Here is an 18,348-nt window from a genome sequence, read left to right on the forward strand (position 1 = left end):
GACTGTAAATGTGATTCCAGGTTTGGGGACCTCTCTATATGAACTTTGCATGATCTCCCTTTATAAACAGGTGAAGCATGGACTCAAAGGCCGGACACACCAGGTAGTGAGAAAGTTGTCTATTGGTTCTTAGGGGGGAAAGGAAGGTGGAGAACTCTGTAGCAGAGCGAAGGTCGTGCAGGAGAAGGACAGTGAATGTCAGTCGAGAGCTGGACAGGGATCTCGGTTGGACAGAAAAAGACCAAAACGATGAGACTTGGAAGAAGAAGAAAGTTGACACGGCTGGTGAAACAACACAGACCAACTGGCAACAAGACCCAGAACTGATGCCCAGCTTATAGTGCAGCCACCAGGTGCAGACAATCACACACTCAGGCACACGTGAAACACATTAGGGCAGGGAACAATTCAGACATGGGGAGGGGAAGTCAAGGAGCCTGAAACGAGAGGCGGCACAAGACTTCAAAATAAAGCAGGAAACAGACAATGTGCTCTGTGACACCTTTGTGTCCATGGCTTTTCTTTAGATACTCTGGTATTATCCCACTACGCTGAGCCATTAGGTTTATGTTTGGATTCTGGACTCTAATTCTTAAAGTTATAAGACATTTAAAGCAGTGACTGTTGTCTGGGAATTATTCTGCACACGCCTCAAGCTGCAGGCTGTGAAGCTTTGCTGCCACCTGCTGTGACAAAAGCCTCACTGCATTGTTTCCACAGCAACCTACTTGAAACAAATATTGTGCCATCAGAAACTACACAAACTTAATTTGCCAAATTGGAATTGGAATTTCAGTGCAGAAGTTAATCTTTTGTACACCCAATAGAAGAAAACGTAGGTTTGAGTTCACGTCAATTGGATTTGACTGTTTTATTGTTTTCATTTGTGGTGGTAAGAGGTCAAACATTTTTGTCGAGTATAATATTTTGGTTTTAGTATAAATCAGACTTCCATTGTCTTTCTTGGCTACTCAGATGAGGTCAGGGAAGGCACTATGGAGAGCAAAGAAGCTTAGTAATCCCTGTCCCCAAAGGGACACCAAGCCAACCAAATGAGCAGCACGGTCTCTCCAACAAGTCCTAAACTGACATCAGGGCCTCGTACCAGTCAGTTATACCAGGAACAACTCCTGTCTGAGGAGACCGGGAGGCTTTCTGTATGGCTGAGTAGCAGCCCTACTCCTAGATTACTCATTTCTGCCTCTTCTACAATCTCATTATTTCTGCCATGACCTAAAGTTCATTACAAGCATGAGATGTAGACTGATTAATAACTCATGGTTCTCTTTACTATTACAGACAGTACAGCAACCGCATTACTGTGGCTTTTATCTAAATCTGTAGCCCTTTCTTACAATGTCTCCTTTCTCCAGTAGTGAACAGGACTCCAAGATTATTTGACTTTAACTCCTCACCCTGGAATAGATTCTTACCTCTACCTGGAGAAGGAGTGTCTTCATTTTAAGGTCAAACAGACTGGAGGTATTTTCATATTAAACTGCTGCACATCTTTAACAAACTATCCCAGGACACACTGGGACCACTAATGTGCTGGTGCTACAACTTTGGACAAATATTCTTACAAACATAGAAAGGAAAATAATAATACAGTGTGTGAAACAGAACTCTGCGATAGTGTTGCGCAGGGCTGTTCTTAAACTGTATTTCCTAGGTCCCATATTATACAGTTTATTATACATGTCCAACAACATTGTTTTCGAATTGTATTATCCCAAATCCAACCGTGGTCCTGAATTCCGGCCAGTTTGAAAGTCCCTCTAGGGAGCTCCTCTCAGAACAGGCTGTTTCTGTGTCGGTACCTTTAAATGCTAATGAGCTGTGTCATCTGTTTTGAGAAAGCATTTGCAAGAGGAAAAAATGTCGCCCGCTCATCTACCTGTAGGAGGGTCAAAGTGAGTACTGGGGGGTGGTTATTTCCCCCGATGATGTCATGAAGAGAAAATCTCTGATTTGCCTGTTTGAGCACACATTCACTGAAAAGTGGAGCAAACAAGTGAGGGAGATGAAAGACTTTCTTCACCTCTGGGGCCTCATACACAGGCTATGGGGACACAGATTACTGTTAGAACACCATTAGAAAGGGATTTTTGCATAATATGGGACATTCACACTCCAGTTTTGACCGCAGGTTGCATCAGTTGGTTTCTGTTTTATACCCGTCTAACACATCAAATGAAAATAAATGTCAGGAACATAGAAACATATTAATGCAATAATATATTTATTACTGTTAACAGCTTGATGAGTCACATTTATTTAATTAGAAAATGAATTTACAATAGACAAAACGTAAGTTAATGTTAATGTTTTTAAATGGAAATAATACATTTGTAAATGAAGATCACAACACCGTTTGAAAAACGTTAATAAATATATAATTCACAATGACATTTAATAATAGCGTTTACAGGGAGGAATTTAAATATAAGAGTAGTTCACTGTGTGTGGTCCAGTTTCATCGGTTAGACCTATTTTCCTTTTTTTCAGATTTAAAATTAAATTGAATAAGGAAAAGTGGGACTAAAACAAATATCAGAAAATAATCATTTATGAGCTGCAACAAACAGAAGATGTTGTGTTCAATAATCACACAAAAACAAATGCTGCAGCATCAAGGTGAATCAGGAGTGTCAACATTGAGTGTGAGGGAGGACAAAGGCACCCAGATGTTCACATCAGGGAGATGGATGTGGTGCAGGAAGTCAGGTACCCCGCCAAGCTCTCCACTCCTGAATAAACCACAGGATGCAGTCCGCTAAGGCAGCCATGCTGCTCCACACTCGACTTCCTGTCCTCACACTCGACTCGACAGCAACTGGCCGGAGTCACAGCCGACACCTGACTGACCAGAGGCGCCGCTTGCAGGCAGCGGTTGTGGATGAAGTGATCCTGCGAGGTGGAGGTTACACACAAGGACGTGATGGGGGCGTTTTGTTCCGACGCCAGATTGAGGCTATCGTCCCTCAGTTCCTCCCACAAGTGACCTGCAGGAACGGAAATACATGAGAACACTATACTCATTATTTAGCATCATCAAAGAAACTTTTTCAATAGATTACTTAAGAGCTCCTCTGATTAGACAATGTTAGAGAGACTCCGCCTCTTTTAAGTGCATTTATTACAGCTACTTCCTTTTAATGTCATGTCGAAGCCACTAGCTGCGTTTACATGGTCACTTTTTGTCAATTTGATTGAATTCTTTCCAATTCTAGGATCAGATTGTCCCTTTTACGTGATCACTGAATAAAAAAATTGGAATGTTGTGCCGATTTATATGCACGAAGACGTGATTAATTTCAGTAGATCAATCCCATAATTCTTTGCACTGTTTGTGACATGCGCACAGAATCCCACAAAAACCTTATGTCCGTCAAGCCTTTCAACTATTTTTCTCAAAACACCGGTGTGTGTGTGTGTGTACGAGGTCACACTGTGGCGTTAGGTGAACTGATGTCACAGACATGCACGCAAAGCTGTGACTGTAAGAAGTAACCCAATGTGCCATTTAACATGGACTATGATCAAAGAATACACCACCCTCTATGATCCGGTTATAATTTCAATCGGATTGTACAAGTAGTTGTACAAGTGTTTATATAGTGCAAATTTAATTGGGTAATTTAATCGGGTTACTTTTGGCTCATGTAACCACTCCCAGTCTCCCATGTTTGTTGCTGCCATCAAATTCAAAATGTACCGATTTTTCTCAAGACAATCAACCATCCCTTAGATTAGTTGGAAGACACTTGTTTTTTGAGGAGTGCAAACGGTCACATGGCAGTGTTTAAAGAGCACAGTTAAATTTCAGGCCATTATCCTGTGGAGTTTGCCTGTTCTCCCCGACCATGTTAGGTTTCCCACGTCCTTCCTGCATGTTTTTTGTTTTTCTTTTCTGCTGTTACCTTGCAGCTGCAGGTCTGTCAAAGTGGGGTTGAGCATATCAATGTCGTAACTGGTGTCTCCCTCCAGCAGTAAGTCCTGCATGCTCCTTGGGCCAAGGCTGTATTCCGCCTGCAGGGCGGCGCCGTAGGCTTGTGGCATCTTCCCAGCCAGGGGTGCGTTCAGACTCGTGGCTGTGGGCTGCTGTCCACACGGCGAGTACAGGGAGAAAGAGTTGCTGGGGTGAGCGGCGGCAGCAGCAGGGGGTAAGTAGCAGGGCTGCGGGGGTTGAATGTGAGCATACTGTGAACACTGAACGGGCGAGCTTGCTGGTTGAAGATGGGCCGGGGAGCAAGATGGAGGGGTATTGCTGTAGAAAGGGGCAACTCTGGACAGCAAAGCTGGGCTCGTGTAAGGCGGGAAAGACCTGATTTTGTCTTTTCTCTGTCCGAGGAGACGATCAAGGTCCTCTGTGGAGGGAGAAGTGAGCAGAAAGCTGTGAAAAATGCTCTGAATACTGAACGCAGTCGTTCAAAAACACGCTTCTCCTCAGCATTTGCAGTTTTGTCCGTCTGAACGACGACACTTGTTACATCTCACCTGGCTTCGCCATGCTCCTGCGCATGGCCACGGGATCTTTGCGACGCCATTTGTGCAGCTCTTCCTGCATCTTCTCCACCTTGGCCGGGTTGAGAGCCCACAGGCAGCCTTTACGAGAGGAGTTGCCATTTTTGTTCTCCACTTTCTCAAAGCACTTGTTCAGGGACAGATTGTGCCGCACGGAGTTCTTCCATCCGTCAGGAGCCGTCTGCACAGAGAGAAGGAATCGTGACAAAAAACACGGTGAGAAAACAGGTGAAGAAGCTGCAGGATGTCATAAGAGACATGGCAGGTTCAGGTAAACATCTTAGCTTCTGCGACTCTTTCAATCAGAGGTTGTAACAGAGGGCCACTGTCCTGCATGTTTTCAATTTCCCCCCACTAACACACTTGGATTCAATCAATGAGTCATTATCGAGCTCTGCAGAGAACGGCGGTCTTGGGTTTCCAAAATCTGTTCGAAAACACAAATGGTTGAATAAATTCTACCACTCAGAAGCTGGAAGTGAGAAATGTTTAGCAATTTGATTGAAAAGTGTGTGAAAACTAGAAAATGTATGTCATTTCACCGTATTTTGTTCAGTTCTTTGCAGCTCTTTGTGTTTCTTTTAGTTTCGGAGCAATATTTTAAAAAATCAGTGAAGTCGAGGCTTCTTGTTGTAAGTTTAGTAAACAATAACTACTGAACAATCAACACATTTTGCCACACTGAAGTTACATTTACTATCTGAGAAGTTCTGTGAAATATTGCTCCTGCCGGGAAAACGAGTGTCTGTCTGAGCACAAATTCATAGCAAAGCTTTCAAAGATTTCAGTTTGGACCAGAGTAGTGAACTAAACGTCACCCTTTCAGTTATTGTCTCTCGAAATCAGCAAATCTTAATATCATGTACATAATGGCGTGATTGTGGTGTTGTGTGACATCAGCACTGTATGAGTCACGTTGATGATCACAGTAGGTTGATTTCAAGCATTTTCGAGAAGATTCGTGAAATCAACTGAAAAGAAGCTGCTGGAAAAAAACTGCTGAATAAACTACCAACATGTGTGGAAAGAAAACAGAGTTTGACTTGTTCTTCCCGCAGGCACAATGAGCAGCAGAGAGAGAGAGAGAGAGAGAGAGAGAGAGAGAGAGAGAGAGAGAGAGAGAGAGAGAGAGAGTCACTCTACAGCTTTGTTTATGCAACGACTTCACAGGAACTTGAGTAAATGTGCAATCATAGGAGTACTCAGATGGTAACTGCCAAACACTGTGGCACTACAATGACTTTACAAGTCATTTCTATAACACTAAAATTAAAATACAACACACATTTATGTTTAAGTGTATACAGTATTGTTTCCATAATTTCCCCTCTCTTGAAATCCACTGTCTTTTAAATTCACTGAAGAAATATGGCCTCGACGCGGGTATCGGCTGTGTTATGTTTCAATGTCTGTATGTCAAAGTAGTTTAAGTATTGTGAGAGCTGTTAAAAATGAACTAAAATCCAGCCCACGAAACCAGGACAGCCGGTCCTCCCTGGAGGGAACATTACAAACATTTTGCCACCATCTGCTCTGACAGAGGGCGATACCTGCGTGCCACGACAAGTGTCCACTGAGCTGAACTTAAATTAAACATACTTCACAATATTCACAAACTCCCCAGACGCACCTCCAAACTGCGTTCGCAAAATTCTTGTGACCCTGTTTTCAGATTACCACTTTTATTAATCGCCTTGTGTATTTCTAAGGCCCTGCAGCCTGTGATTAATATTACAGACAGCTGTTTGGACGGACGCCATCTATAAGATATCTTCTTGGATACAAATGGCAGTGAGTCTTTGAGCTCCTTCCAGAGGTGAGTCTGAACTCATCCTATGAGTACATAGCTGGAATCCACTGGAAATTGAGCAGTATTTCTGCTGATCGGGGGTTCAAACTGAGGTGCAACCCTGCAGCTGCCTCGTCTAATCAAAGATTACATTTTATTATGCCATCACATCTCCAAATTAAATTCCTGAATAACTCTAACAAGTAAATGGAAAACAGACTTTTATAGTGCATTTTACCCCTTGAGCAGTCTCAGTGTGCTTTGCGTGATCCATCATGTTCACCCATTTACACACACACACACGTACTGTATACACACCCTCGCATCATTGGCGAGGCGGAGACGGAGGAGAGGACGACCTGCTCTACCAACCACCGCTGCCACGTCTCTCAGTTATAATGAGAAGATCCGAGGGTATGAAACTAAGTAACATTTCCACGGGGGCCTTTTCTTCAAGCTGAGAACTTGTAACTTCCCTATTATCTAATCAGGAAGCGATTTGTGGGAAAATGAGCCGTTAAGGTTATATAATATTTTGCGAAAGCTACCGCTGCTACAGCTGCTTCTGAGAGGCTGAAGAGTCACAGGATGATATACAGGTCCCTGTTTTAGGAGTTAATCTGGGAAGATTCACAGGAAATGACAGCGAGCTCAGACCTCTGCTTCACTCTGTTAAAGATTTTTTGAATTTTTGTCTCGTCTGCTCAAGCTCGTTTTGGTCATACGGTCATATTAGTTCGATCCTCTTTTCATCTGTCATGCCTGAAATGCATCAATAATACATAGAGGATACTATATGAGGGATAGGTTTTCATCTGAGTCGATCGGTCAGTCGATTAACAGATTAGCAGACCGATTTGTAGGCGACCAGATGGTTTAACAAGGAAGTGTTTTCATTTTCAGAGCGATTTGTCTCATATTCTAAGAACCAGGATTCAGAACTTAGACAGTAGAGCTTGGTGGAAAAGGGGCATCAATGCTTTCTTGCTTAAATCTAATTCTATCTTATTTTGTTTAAAATTAACACCCCCCCCCCCCCCCCCCCCCCCCCCCCCCACCCCCCCCCCCCCCCCCCCCCACCCCCCCCCCCCCCCCCCCCCTTACATTAAGAAAAATTATGAATGCAGTTATTAGTCACTCCTTTAAAAAGTAGTAGAGTTACTTCACTTGTTAATTAATGATAAAACTTGTAAAATTTGCATTTAATTTTCTCTGGTATTTTTAAGAGTATCTAAGGCTATCCAAAACCTTTTAACTTGTCTTAGTGTTCCATTGATATGTTTTTACTTGAAACTATGCACCGTTTATTTTATATATGTTCTCTTTTCAGCCGCCTTTGGTGTGTCATCGTCTGTAATTAATTTGTGTCTAATATTTTATTGATAGCGTGTCTCCTCATGTCCCGCCTGACTTTTTTTTAATGTTTGTGTGTACTTAGTTAACACAGTTCTTACAGGTGCAATATAAATAAATGTATTATTATCATTTAGAAAATCTTAACAGCATTTGGAATGTTGACACAGTCGCTGAGCTGTCTGATCTGTGAAGGTCCGTCTGGTGACTCATTCTTTCCTTAAATTCAACTGAAGGCACATCAGTTAGTTGGAAGTCACCCGGTTTTACACACAAAGTCAATATTAAATTCCAGCATTGCCGCGAGCACTCACACGGTTTTCTTCAATCATGCAGAACTTGGCCACTTCATGAGAGAAACAGATAAATGAAGGAAAAGCAAAGAACTACAAATACATTTAAGTCATTTTATACAATAAAATAAAAGTTACTCATGAAATCTTCTGTCACTGCTTTAACATTTCGACAATAGAAATCATTTACGAGCAATGTGGAGGTGGAGGTTACAGTCGCACGTGATGTCGTTAAGGTAAGGCAGAAAAACCTGAAAAGTCTGCTGAAGGTCAGAAGCCAATTATTTCCTGGATGTAAAAGGTGATTGCTGAAAGACGGGTGTGTTTTACATATCAGGGATTCCTGCCATTCTCTTTGATCTAAGAGCTAAACTTTTCTTTGTTTACAACATAGAAAACCACAACACAGGAAGTTAGTCTGTGCTTTCCAAAGAGTTTAACCGTTCATACATCTTATGTCTCTTTTTTTATATTGTCCTGTCTGATGTCGTCATTGTTTGGTTTTCAGGTGTGTTTTCCCATGTTTTTCTCCCTCATGGGTTCAAGATTTCAATGTCAAGTATTTTTTTTCTTCTGTTTTCTCAGCTTAATGTTTCATGCCTGCAGTGTCTTTGTTTATGTGCGTCCTTGACTGTTGTCAGCTGTGCCTCATGTACGTCCTACTCTCCAATATGCACCGTCCACAGTCCCGTCACTCTCTCATGTCCACTACACCGTGTTCACTGTCAACGTTACCTTGTTTACCAAATCACCGTTTTCTGTTTTTAACAGAAAAAAAACGACAACAACCAAATTTAGCAAGCTGAACAAAAATAGTAAATAGATAGGTTAGCTAGACTAGACTAGTAGCTATCTTGGAAATATCTGTTTGACAGAACTCTACACACAATGGATATATAACTGTAAATACGCAACGAAGATGCACCAATAGCAATGTTAAACACAATTAATAAATCGATAAATTGATAAATTAATAAAATTAATAAATTAATAAATTAATAAATTAATAAATTGATAAATTAATAAATTAATAAATTAATAAATTGATAAATTAATAAATTGATAAATTAATAAATTAATGTGTGTTTGAGAATGCCTGAAATAAAGCAACATAAAACAAGGCCTACCTACCAGCTATTTTTCAAGTATTGCAACACCGGCTCCCATATTACATGAAAAGCTAACCCTAACCCTCTACCTGCATTTTCTATATCTGAGTTTCTCCAAGCCTGAAGTCTCTCGGAGCTCTCTCATCCTCATTTCGCATGAAGGTACAACGTCCCACTTCCAATGTCTTAAAATGCTGGTAAATGTTCTGATCAATCCAGTGTGTATCGTCAGTTAATTGTACCTTGAAATAAGGGAAGTGTTCAGTCATGAAGCTGTAGATCTCACTGACGGGAAGACTTCCTGTTTTACTGTTCTTCAAAGCCATGAATATCAAGATGCTGGAGAGACAAAGAAGGCAGTGAGAATTCAAAACTGCTCTCATCCATCAATTATCACTAATTGTTTTTAAAATGTCATCAAATTGTAAGTAAGGCAGAAATTTTTAATATGTCTTCAACTCGTGCTTGCCAGTGAAGCAGTGTTGCTTCACTGTCAATTTATTCCCACAAACTAACAGTAAACTTTTTTATCTAAATAAGTTAACTGGTTCAACAAAAGCACATTGACGATGTGTAATAATTCAAAAATATTCACTGTACTTAAATTATGGGAAAATGTAATGTCCCCACTGTAATTTATGAGATGCATTTTTAATCTTTTTGCACAGTGCTGCATTTTTGTGATTAAAGCCAAATTTAAGATGCAAAACATTTATATTGCAGGTTTGGAAAAACATATAGTAAGTAACGTTGTTTGATATAAAAACAAATAAATAAAGGAAAATTAACCAATAAAACCTGGTGATATGTGATTGAATCAGTTCAGTTTAGTTTTTGTCACCTGTAGGAGTAGATTGGCTTGGGGAAAATGGACTGCGCAGTGGCCTCTTGGTGTGGAGCGGTGGAGACACTTTGCAGGGAATATTTGGAGTTGTTGGAACCATTTTGAGGGTAAAGTCTGGATGAGAGCTGCGCAATCACACAAAAAAAAATCATGATCTGAAAGCAGGATGAGAGAGAAATCCTGAAGAGATCATCAAATATGTATCAATACCGTCATCATCAATACCTATCGACATCACCCTACTGGCTCACCTGCTGCAGAGGGTACGCTAAGCTGTAGGATGAATAACTCTGAGACAGAAAGCACGTGGGCTCTGCTGGCGCTGTCGGAAGCTCTGAGTAGGAACTCTGCAAAAAAAAAAAAAAAGACATGAATGAAGTGAACCGTTTGGAGAGGCCACCAAATATCTGGACAAAAGCACAGCTTGGTTTTTGTGTTTTTAAGAAACACCAAACACAATCCCCATTGTGCACAGGTAGATTATGTGCGTTAACGATGCAGTCGTGGAATGTCTTCACTGCTCAGGCAAGCTTATAGCGAGCTTTATTTGGATTGCAGAAAATGTTAGGTGACGCGTTGGATGGTGTTGAAAAAGTGTGCACCGTGTTTTTTTCTCCAAATGCTGGGCTGAATAATGAGATGTTTGTGTTTTATAAATAAAACAGAATTGAATGGAATGAGTCTAACAACCTGAATGCTGCCTTTGTACTGCTCCAAGGGCAGTGGTACATTGTCACTGTGCGACTGAGCGTGAGAGCTGCAGACCTCCTGCAGACCGCCGAACGAGGGAGAGCACGGCTGGAGACGACCCGCCGCCACCACGGCTCCATCGCTGAACTGTCGGCGGTAAGGGTGGAAACAGTCCAGGGGTCTCAAGTTAAGGGCCCCGTCGACGCTGTGCCTCCGATTCACAGCTGCTGCCCTCGAACCGAAGCTGCTGCTGCTGCTGCCGTCCTGTTGGGTGATAAAATGACACATATTAGGACTGAAGAAATATATTGAGGGTTTCTTTCAAAATGTACCAAGATCCAGTATATGTAGAATTATATTTAGTGGGTTTTTTTTTTCATTAAATATTTTTGTGATGAAGGTGAAGCTAACAAAGTGCTCTATTTAACTTCTTAAACTTAAACTTCAATAATTTGTTTTGTATCGTTCTCGTCAGACATTTAAAATTGTAGTTATGACTCAACTTAAATATATTAATATAGCACCTTAAAAACATCCACATTGAAAGTGCTGTACATAAATAGACACAAAAACTTAAAATGATAAGGTGCATAACAATAAAACAAAAAAATTTAAAATCATAAAAAAAAACTATAAAAACACAACATCAAAAGCAGGAGCCAAGGAATAAAAGTAGGTTCAAAGATTAGTATTAAGACTGTTAAGAATGATTACTTAAACCTATTAAACCTGTGTATTTCAACTTATATGAACATAGAAATGATTTTCATTTTCAATAAATTATGTTTCAGATTTGTTGTTGTTCATCTGTTTCAGTTTCCATGTAAGATTTACATATTGATCATTTAAACGTGCATATTTTCAGCTGCTCTGACTTTGGAAAAATAACTTTAAAGCCGCCTTATGAAATGTTTTGTTTTTGTTATTGTCATGTGGATTCATTATGCTCACTTATGGAGTCCTTTGTGGTGTTGACCAACAATTACCTGTGATTCTGCCATCTGCTGGGTTCACGGTCGAGTCGGCTGACCCGAGGGGTCAATGATTAAGACTTCCTGCTGCGGCGGCTTATGGAGTGTAAAGCTCTGCCACAAACTCTGCACCTGTGCGGAGAATGAAAATGATACCAAAACATATATATGATCACAATACTAGATGGCAGGCTGTGGTATTTGCCCACAAGAAAAGGTGTCCTTTCTCTGTACTCACTGAGCTTCTAGAAAACACCTCGACAAAAGTGTGAAGTGGCTGATTTAAAGTCGGGAAGACGAGCAGTGGAAGGAAGCGATTCTTTACGATGTCTTTAAAAAAGCTCTTATGTTCACTGATCCTTTGAGATCGTATCTTCTGGGACATTATTCTAAATCAGCACGACACACAATACTGCATCCTCTGACAGGGTGAGTGCCGGCACGGGAGGAACCGTTGAGCAACGATACATTAAGACACTGAATTCTGACACTGGTGGATGTGCGCGAGTCCAGGGTTGACCTGACTCCAGAGTGTTATCCGATCCCAGCAGAGGTGGGAGGCACGTGGCCCAGCTTCCAGTAAAGCCAAACCTCAGCTCCGACATGAACCAAGCTCATTAAAAACTGCCAACAAACCATAACTTGTGGGGTCAAGGAGAAGCCGAATAGTGCTGAGTGTTGTCATAGACGTTATAGGGGCAAGTAGCAATCGCAGCTCTTTCTGTTCACGTAAAACGAGGCTAAAGTGTCACGGAGAAAGTTGAGAGATTTGCTCCTCTTCATTTCTGCGGCAACAAGTGCGCTCGTCTGCTTGACAGCCGCTCCGCCACCAGCCAGAACAGATGCTTTTTTTTTTGGTTTATTTTTTTTGGGGGGGGGTTCCAAAAAAAGGAAAACCACAGCTGTCTATATCAACAACTGGAGACTGTTGGATTACAATGGCTGCTGATGTGGTTCGAGTGTGATTAATGGTTGTTAAAACCCTTTAGAGCAGCGTTTTTTTTATTGATCGCACAAGAAGTATGAACTTTCTTTATAAGATCTGTCAAACTGAAAGTGTCTAACATGCATGAGAACAGCCGTCAATGATATTATCTCCTAATGTAGAAATAACAGAGAAAAGTCTTACTCTCTAATACATATATGTATAAACTGTGCTGTCTACCAATAGTAGTTATTTACTTCACTTGTTACTGAACATTAAAAGTAATTAGCTGCATGGGAAAGTGTCTCCTTTCTTACTTTTGTCTCTCAGAGTTCGACCTGTTTTCAAATATGTACAAATCTGTGTTATTGTAGTGCTGCTGTCACACATCATCTGAGCTGTCAGCGCTGTGCGTATCAGTCTAATTCACTCAGTATGTCACGTCCATTAGTTGAAGGGGGGGGGGGGGGGGGGGGGGGGGGGGGGACTCAACAAGAACAAGCAGTCACAAAACAACTGAGTCAAACTAGTCGTTTTATTTCACTGGACGAGGACATGTACTCTCAACCTGAAAATCTTTTTCATTCAAAAAAAACTCAGATCAGCTGTACATTTTGAAAAGGACTGTACAATTTGTCTGTTTTGTAAAAGTGAAGTCAGAATTGTCAGAATCAGGTGCGATTTAAGCACCGATGAGTGCCAAACAGGAAATAATACACTTCCGTAAAGTTCTGTCAAGTCAGGACCAGAAACAAATTTTTTTTTGTTTTGCTTGTTTGTTTTTTTTATAACGTAACATACACCAACGGTTCTAAGAAAATGTATCTCATTTGAATATGAATGTAATAAATTTTTATTTTTGTTGCCACTGTTTGTTTTAGTGAGAACCGTTCCTGGAAGGCAATTCTCAGAGACTTTCCGTGATCTTAGGAGTGGCTTCTTTTTGTGGCTTCTGCCAAAATGTTTAGGGAATTAATCATCTTCCAAGTGCGTGGGTTTTAAAGTTTGTTATATCAAGAGTCAATGTCACTTTTATTTATTGTAATTCTCTCTTTTTCTGTTGGCATGTGATCCGTGATGATAAAGGGTGACGGGACTGCAAATATTCACTTTTTCAATTCAACGAGTCTCCCGGAGAAAGTTTTTAGTCTAATTCACTCTTGTCTGCATGAGAAGAGTTGCATTTAAATCGTGAAAATAAACAGGAAATCTCAGCAGCCATGCTTTTCCATGATCTATTGCATCAAACCAAAGTGTGCCCATGTGTGAAACCTGGGGTGCAGTGCCTTGCCCAAGGACACTCTTGACACTGGAACAGAGTGCGATGAGAATCAAAAACACAACTGAGCCATGCAGCCATGAGTGTGTAAAGTTTTTCTGCCATTTTCACTGATTAACAACTAATCAGTTTTCACAAATCCTTAATAACATTTTAGCAAAACTAAAAGTGCCATATGAGTAAGTATAAAATTAGAGCAAAGAAACAAATTGTGCTGGCGAGACGACCGCCTGGGGCTTCTCCTGCAGCTCCCGTACGACGTTCCCGGCCTGCGGTGGTCTGTTTCTATCATCAGTGGTTCAAGAAAATAAAAGCTGTGAGCATCGCGTCATAGACGGATAAATGACCATGATTCTCGAGGGGAGTGAAGGCTGGTCTGTGTGTTTCAATCCGGCAGATCTACACAATATTAGTCAGGTTGGTCATAATGTAAGTGACATATTTATAAGAATGTTTATTGATGCATTTGATTAACTCTTTTTAGTTCATTTCTGTTGGTTGCAGGTATTCTTATGATATTATCCTTGCGTGTAAAGTACATTTGTAAACATGTCACATGTTTGCTTAGTTTTTGGTCACGTCTTTTAGTTTTCTCTCATTCAAACTGTACGTGAAATGTAAAGAAATCTGAAAACAAGTGTGTGCAGCATTTCCCATATTTGCAGATGATGAGAGTACTTTGATTTAGCTGACTCCTCCATTAGAAACTCAATATTGATGCTTCAGTGTGTAAACGTTGCAATGTTTTCTGAGCGCACGCACTGATATAATGACAGGTTGTATCTTGCTGTTTGCATTTTGAAATTCAAGTGGAGGCACTTCTAATGTACTCCACTGTTGACAGCATGTGATCAAATGCATATAGCTGTTTCTGATCTTTATCTCAATTACCCGAGTGAAGTATAGGGGTTTTGTGGTTCGGTTGTCCTTGACAGAGAAATCCTCACTGGTCATCAATTGGCATCAGTAGTGTCATGAATCCCTCTGCCATGAGGCAACTTGAAGCACTGGGGAAGTTATGTCCTGAAACTTCACAAAATTCTTTAGTTTTATCTTCCAGTTTTTAAAAGTACAGCCGTATGTCAGCAGCATAAAATCAAACAAACATAAAGCCTGAAGCGTGTTTGAAAAGTCATTATAAAAGCATCTTGTGTCAATCAACAGAATCCCAAAAAAATACAAAGAATTTAACCCTCTGCATTGTCTTCAGAAGATTTTAAAGATCTTGCCAAACCAAAAGTAAGATGAATCACCATTGTCACCAGGGGAGTGCACGTTGTAATTATTATGCACTGTTTGTTCGACTGAAAATTGTTTGGCTTAATTCTGATGCCTTTGCTGACATTTAAAAAAAAGAAAAAAAAGAAAACGTCATTCAAAATAACTAAGCAGCTTAGGACTCAGACAGTATCGCTCTCTTAATGATGTAATTGTGTTTACAGAGGGATCTACAAGCAATATATATACATATATATATATATATATATATATATATATATATAACAATATACATTTCAGAAGAAATGAGAGTAAAACTCAAATATATATCACAGTACTGCAAAGTGCTGCCTGATTAAGTGGAGCAAAAAACAACATTAATCACATTTCACAACAACTCACCAAACTTTTTTTCTTCAGTCTTTTCTCTCTTTTTAAAATTTGTAGTTGCAGTCCGATCCCGTAACTTTTACACCTTCCACCAATGTCGACACCTGAAATCCATATCCTGTGTAGCTCTGTGCACCTCCAGCCTCCGTCAGCGCAACACTGAAGCACTTCAAATAGATCGACTGTCTAAATGTGTGTGGAAATGGTTGATGGGTTGGTTTCATATTTTGGCATCTCAGACACATCATCCTCATTGTGTGTGTGTATGTGTGTGTGTGCGTGCGTGTGTGTGTGTGCGTGCGTGCGTGGGTGCGTGCATGCGTGCTTGTGTGTGTGTGTGCGTGCGTGTGCTTGTGCGTGTGTGTGTGGCACTCGTCCAGGCTAGCCCAGCAATAAGATATACAGAAAGGAAAACCTGCTGCAACAGGTTTCCAAGAAATCTACTGGTGCAGTCGCTCTCAGCTGGCAGCGCTCTCTTCCTCCTTCCATCAGTCTTTCCCTGCCTGACTGAATAGTTACTTGTTTGTATGGGACATAAGATACACGGCCGATCACAGCCAGTGGCAGAGGTCGGGCACCGTGCCCTGTTTACTGAACTTGCCCATGGCAAAAGGCTTGCTTTAACAGTGATCTGGTTTCACTTAACTTTCGAGTATTTAAACAAATAGCAGTGTCGGTAAACATAAGCAAGATCAATTGTGCATTTCTATCATGAACATGTGCAATCTTCCAGATATTGGTACGGACAAATCGACCGCAAACCACCAGAGGCAGCCAACCTGTAACTTTATATTTCTGCTGCGGGACCAGGAGTCAAACTAACCTCAGCAGCACCTGGCAGCTCCTGTGCTCACTTTAAGATGCTGCATATGTGGGAGAATTGTCGTTCTTCGGAAACCTGTGTGATGACGATATAAGCTGGGCTGCAGGTGAGTATGCCTGAGGAGGTATGTCTATACAGGTTAGTTCCTATCCTATCCTTCCAGCGAACCAGGAACAGCAGCAGCCTTAGCTCGTAGCTATACTGTGAACAAACCCTGTCCTCGGTGAGAGGGTGCGGCAGGATGACAGAGAGAGACGGAGGATTAAATGTACGTTGAATAAACTCTTGTGTTACAGTGCAAGGCCTCTGCGGAGTGAAGCTACTGCCTAAGGCTCTTTCTGCCAGAGATGGAGTTCTCGAGAAGGGAGTGATGTGGGAATAGATTCCAGAGGACTCCTCAGAGAAAGTCTCATTGTCTTGCAGAAAATAATTGCTCGAATGCTCAGGTGCTCAATCTTATGCATGCTTTTTAAAAGCAACAAACCTGAGTCTACTATTTTCTGATCGTCACAATAATCTTCATGAACTTTGAGTCCTAAACAAAGAAGGAAATACTGGTATGAAGGCACATGCATTTTGGATCTGCAGCCGTTCTCTGACTCATACAAATACATTATTTTCTGCAAAACACAATTCATTCTTTATTTAGCAGAATAGGCCTGACACATCCTAATTCGACCAGCCTTCTTCTGAGTGTGACTCCGGTCTAGATGAAGGCGTAGGAGATGTATAGATCGATAAATGGATCACTGAACCACTCTGAAGAACTCACACAGGGCTGCAGCATCAGTTATGTTTCCATGCAGTGGTGATGCGAGTGGTTCGGGTAATAGAGTCAAAATAAACGCCTGATTATCTCAGGTAAGATAATGACTCTTTCTCTTTTAAGCATGTTGTAAGTCTGGTTGGCCCATCATCCAGCACAAAGACAATCACTCAGTCTGGCTATACGCTGTGCCTTCTGCATTTCAGTGTGCAAACTTACTTGTTTCAGTTGCTCTGACTGGTGAGACAAAGGCCCGTTTGACATTAAATTACTGCTGCTGGAGTATCTATCTGAGTGTTATAATCTCCTTGTCAAAAGGGACAGATCTGACGTTAGAACATCGTGTGACGAGTGGTGCGATCCCTGTGTCTTTGTACTTCAACAATAGTAACACTAACCAAATGAAAGGTTTCATTTTAATCCGTGGAAGACAAAAAAAATTGCTCAGATGGAGAGTGGATTAATTTGCTTTAAGCTTTTCATACTGTTAAACAAGAGAGATTTATGACCCTTGATTTGTGATCTTTTAATTGGAAAACCGAGTAAAGAATGTAAAATTCATATGGTCTTAGACAGTTTACAATTTCCAGCGATTTTGTAGTATGCGATGACAGAATGGATATTTTATCCAAGCAAAAGTGAAAAAAAGTTCTGAAATGTGCTCAGAGAATAAAGACACAAATGTAAAGGCATTTCTAGCTCAAACTATTTCTCTCAGACAAATAGGTGTGTGTGATTGTGGTGCATAATGTTAAACAGTATCTTCAGGGTTATCTGGTTCATCTGGAGACATGTGACTACGAGGTCTCCTGTCATGTCAGATTTATTAGCCTTGTACGTGAAGTCTCTACGTCTCTGTCTATGTTGGTCTTGCCTTCTCTGTCTATGTTATTGTTTCATCTCTTCATTAAAATGTGCTCAGAAGATGTGCAATGATGCAAAAAAGATTGCAGAATAGCTCTGTTCAAATGTAAGTGAAGTAACAAGTGTGAGGGCCAAGCAGGGTTAATAAGTACAGAAATAAACCACTTGTGCTTTATCGTTTCCAATGACTGTAAATAACCCAGCGGTTGTAGTCAACACATACTTTCTCTGTGATTTCTAAAACCATTGTCAATAATCCTATTTCACATTTCACAGACAAAGTCACACAGTGTTTTAAAATGACAAACTCCAAAACACATTAAAGCTGCATGTGGCGTTGAACCCATGCATGTTGGAACATGGTGCGCGTCAGAGTGCAATGGAAATAACCACAACAACAAATATTACATGAAAGTATAAAAAATTGCAAATTTCTGATTCTGCACTCCTCCTCCCCTGAGCAAAAACCTCAAGCCACAGTTGCTATGTAAATGACCCTGTGTCAGA

The 18,348-nt window shown here is 40.9% G+C and overlaps 1 protein-coding gene across 1 annotated transcript; it reads right to left on the reverse strand.

Annotated features, from left to right (window-relative positions):
- Positions 1-2,227: 2,227 nt before the first annotated feature.
- On the reverse strand, positions 2,228-15,582 carry foxn1 (forkhead box N1). The gene is made up of 9 exons (XM_080459913.1): positions 15,401-15,582; positions 11,592-11,708; positions 10,606-10,869; positions 10,167-10,262; positions 9,913-10,040; positions 9,314-9,410; positions 4,501-4,708; positions 3,924-4,370; positions 2,228-3,005 (listed from the first exon to the last, which is right to left on the reverse strand). The coding sequence occupies exons 2-9, from the start codon at positions 11,604-11,606 to the stop codon at positions 2,692-2,694; spliced, it is 1,569 nt and encodes a 522-aa protein (XP_080316039.1). The 5' UTR covers positions 11,607-11,708; positions 15,401-15,582; the 3' UTR covers positions 2,228-2,691.
- Positions 15,583-18,348: the final 2,766 nt, after the last annotated feature.

The sequence above is a fragment of the Lipophrys pholis genome (assembly GCF_963383615.2).
Source record: "Lipophrys pholis genome assembly, chromosome: 3".
Lineage (NCBI taxonomy): Eukaryota > Metazoa > Chordata > Actinopteri > Blenniiformes > Blenniidae > Lipophrys > Lipophrys pholis.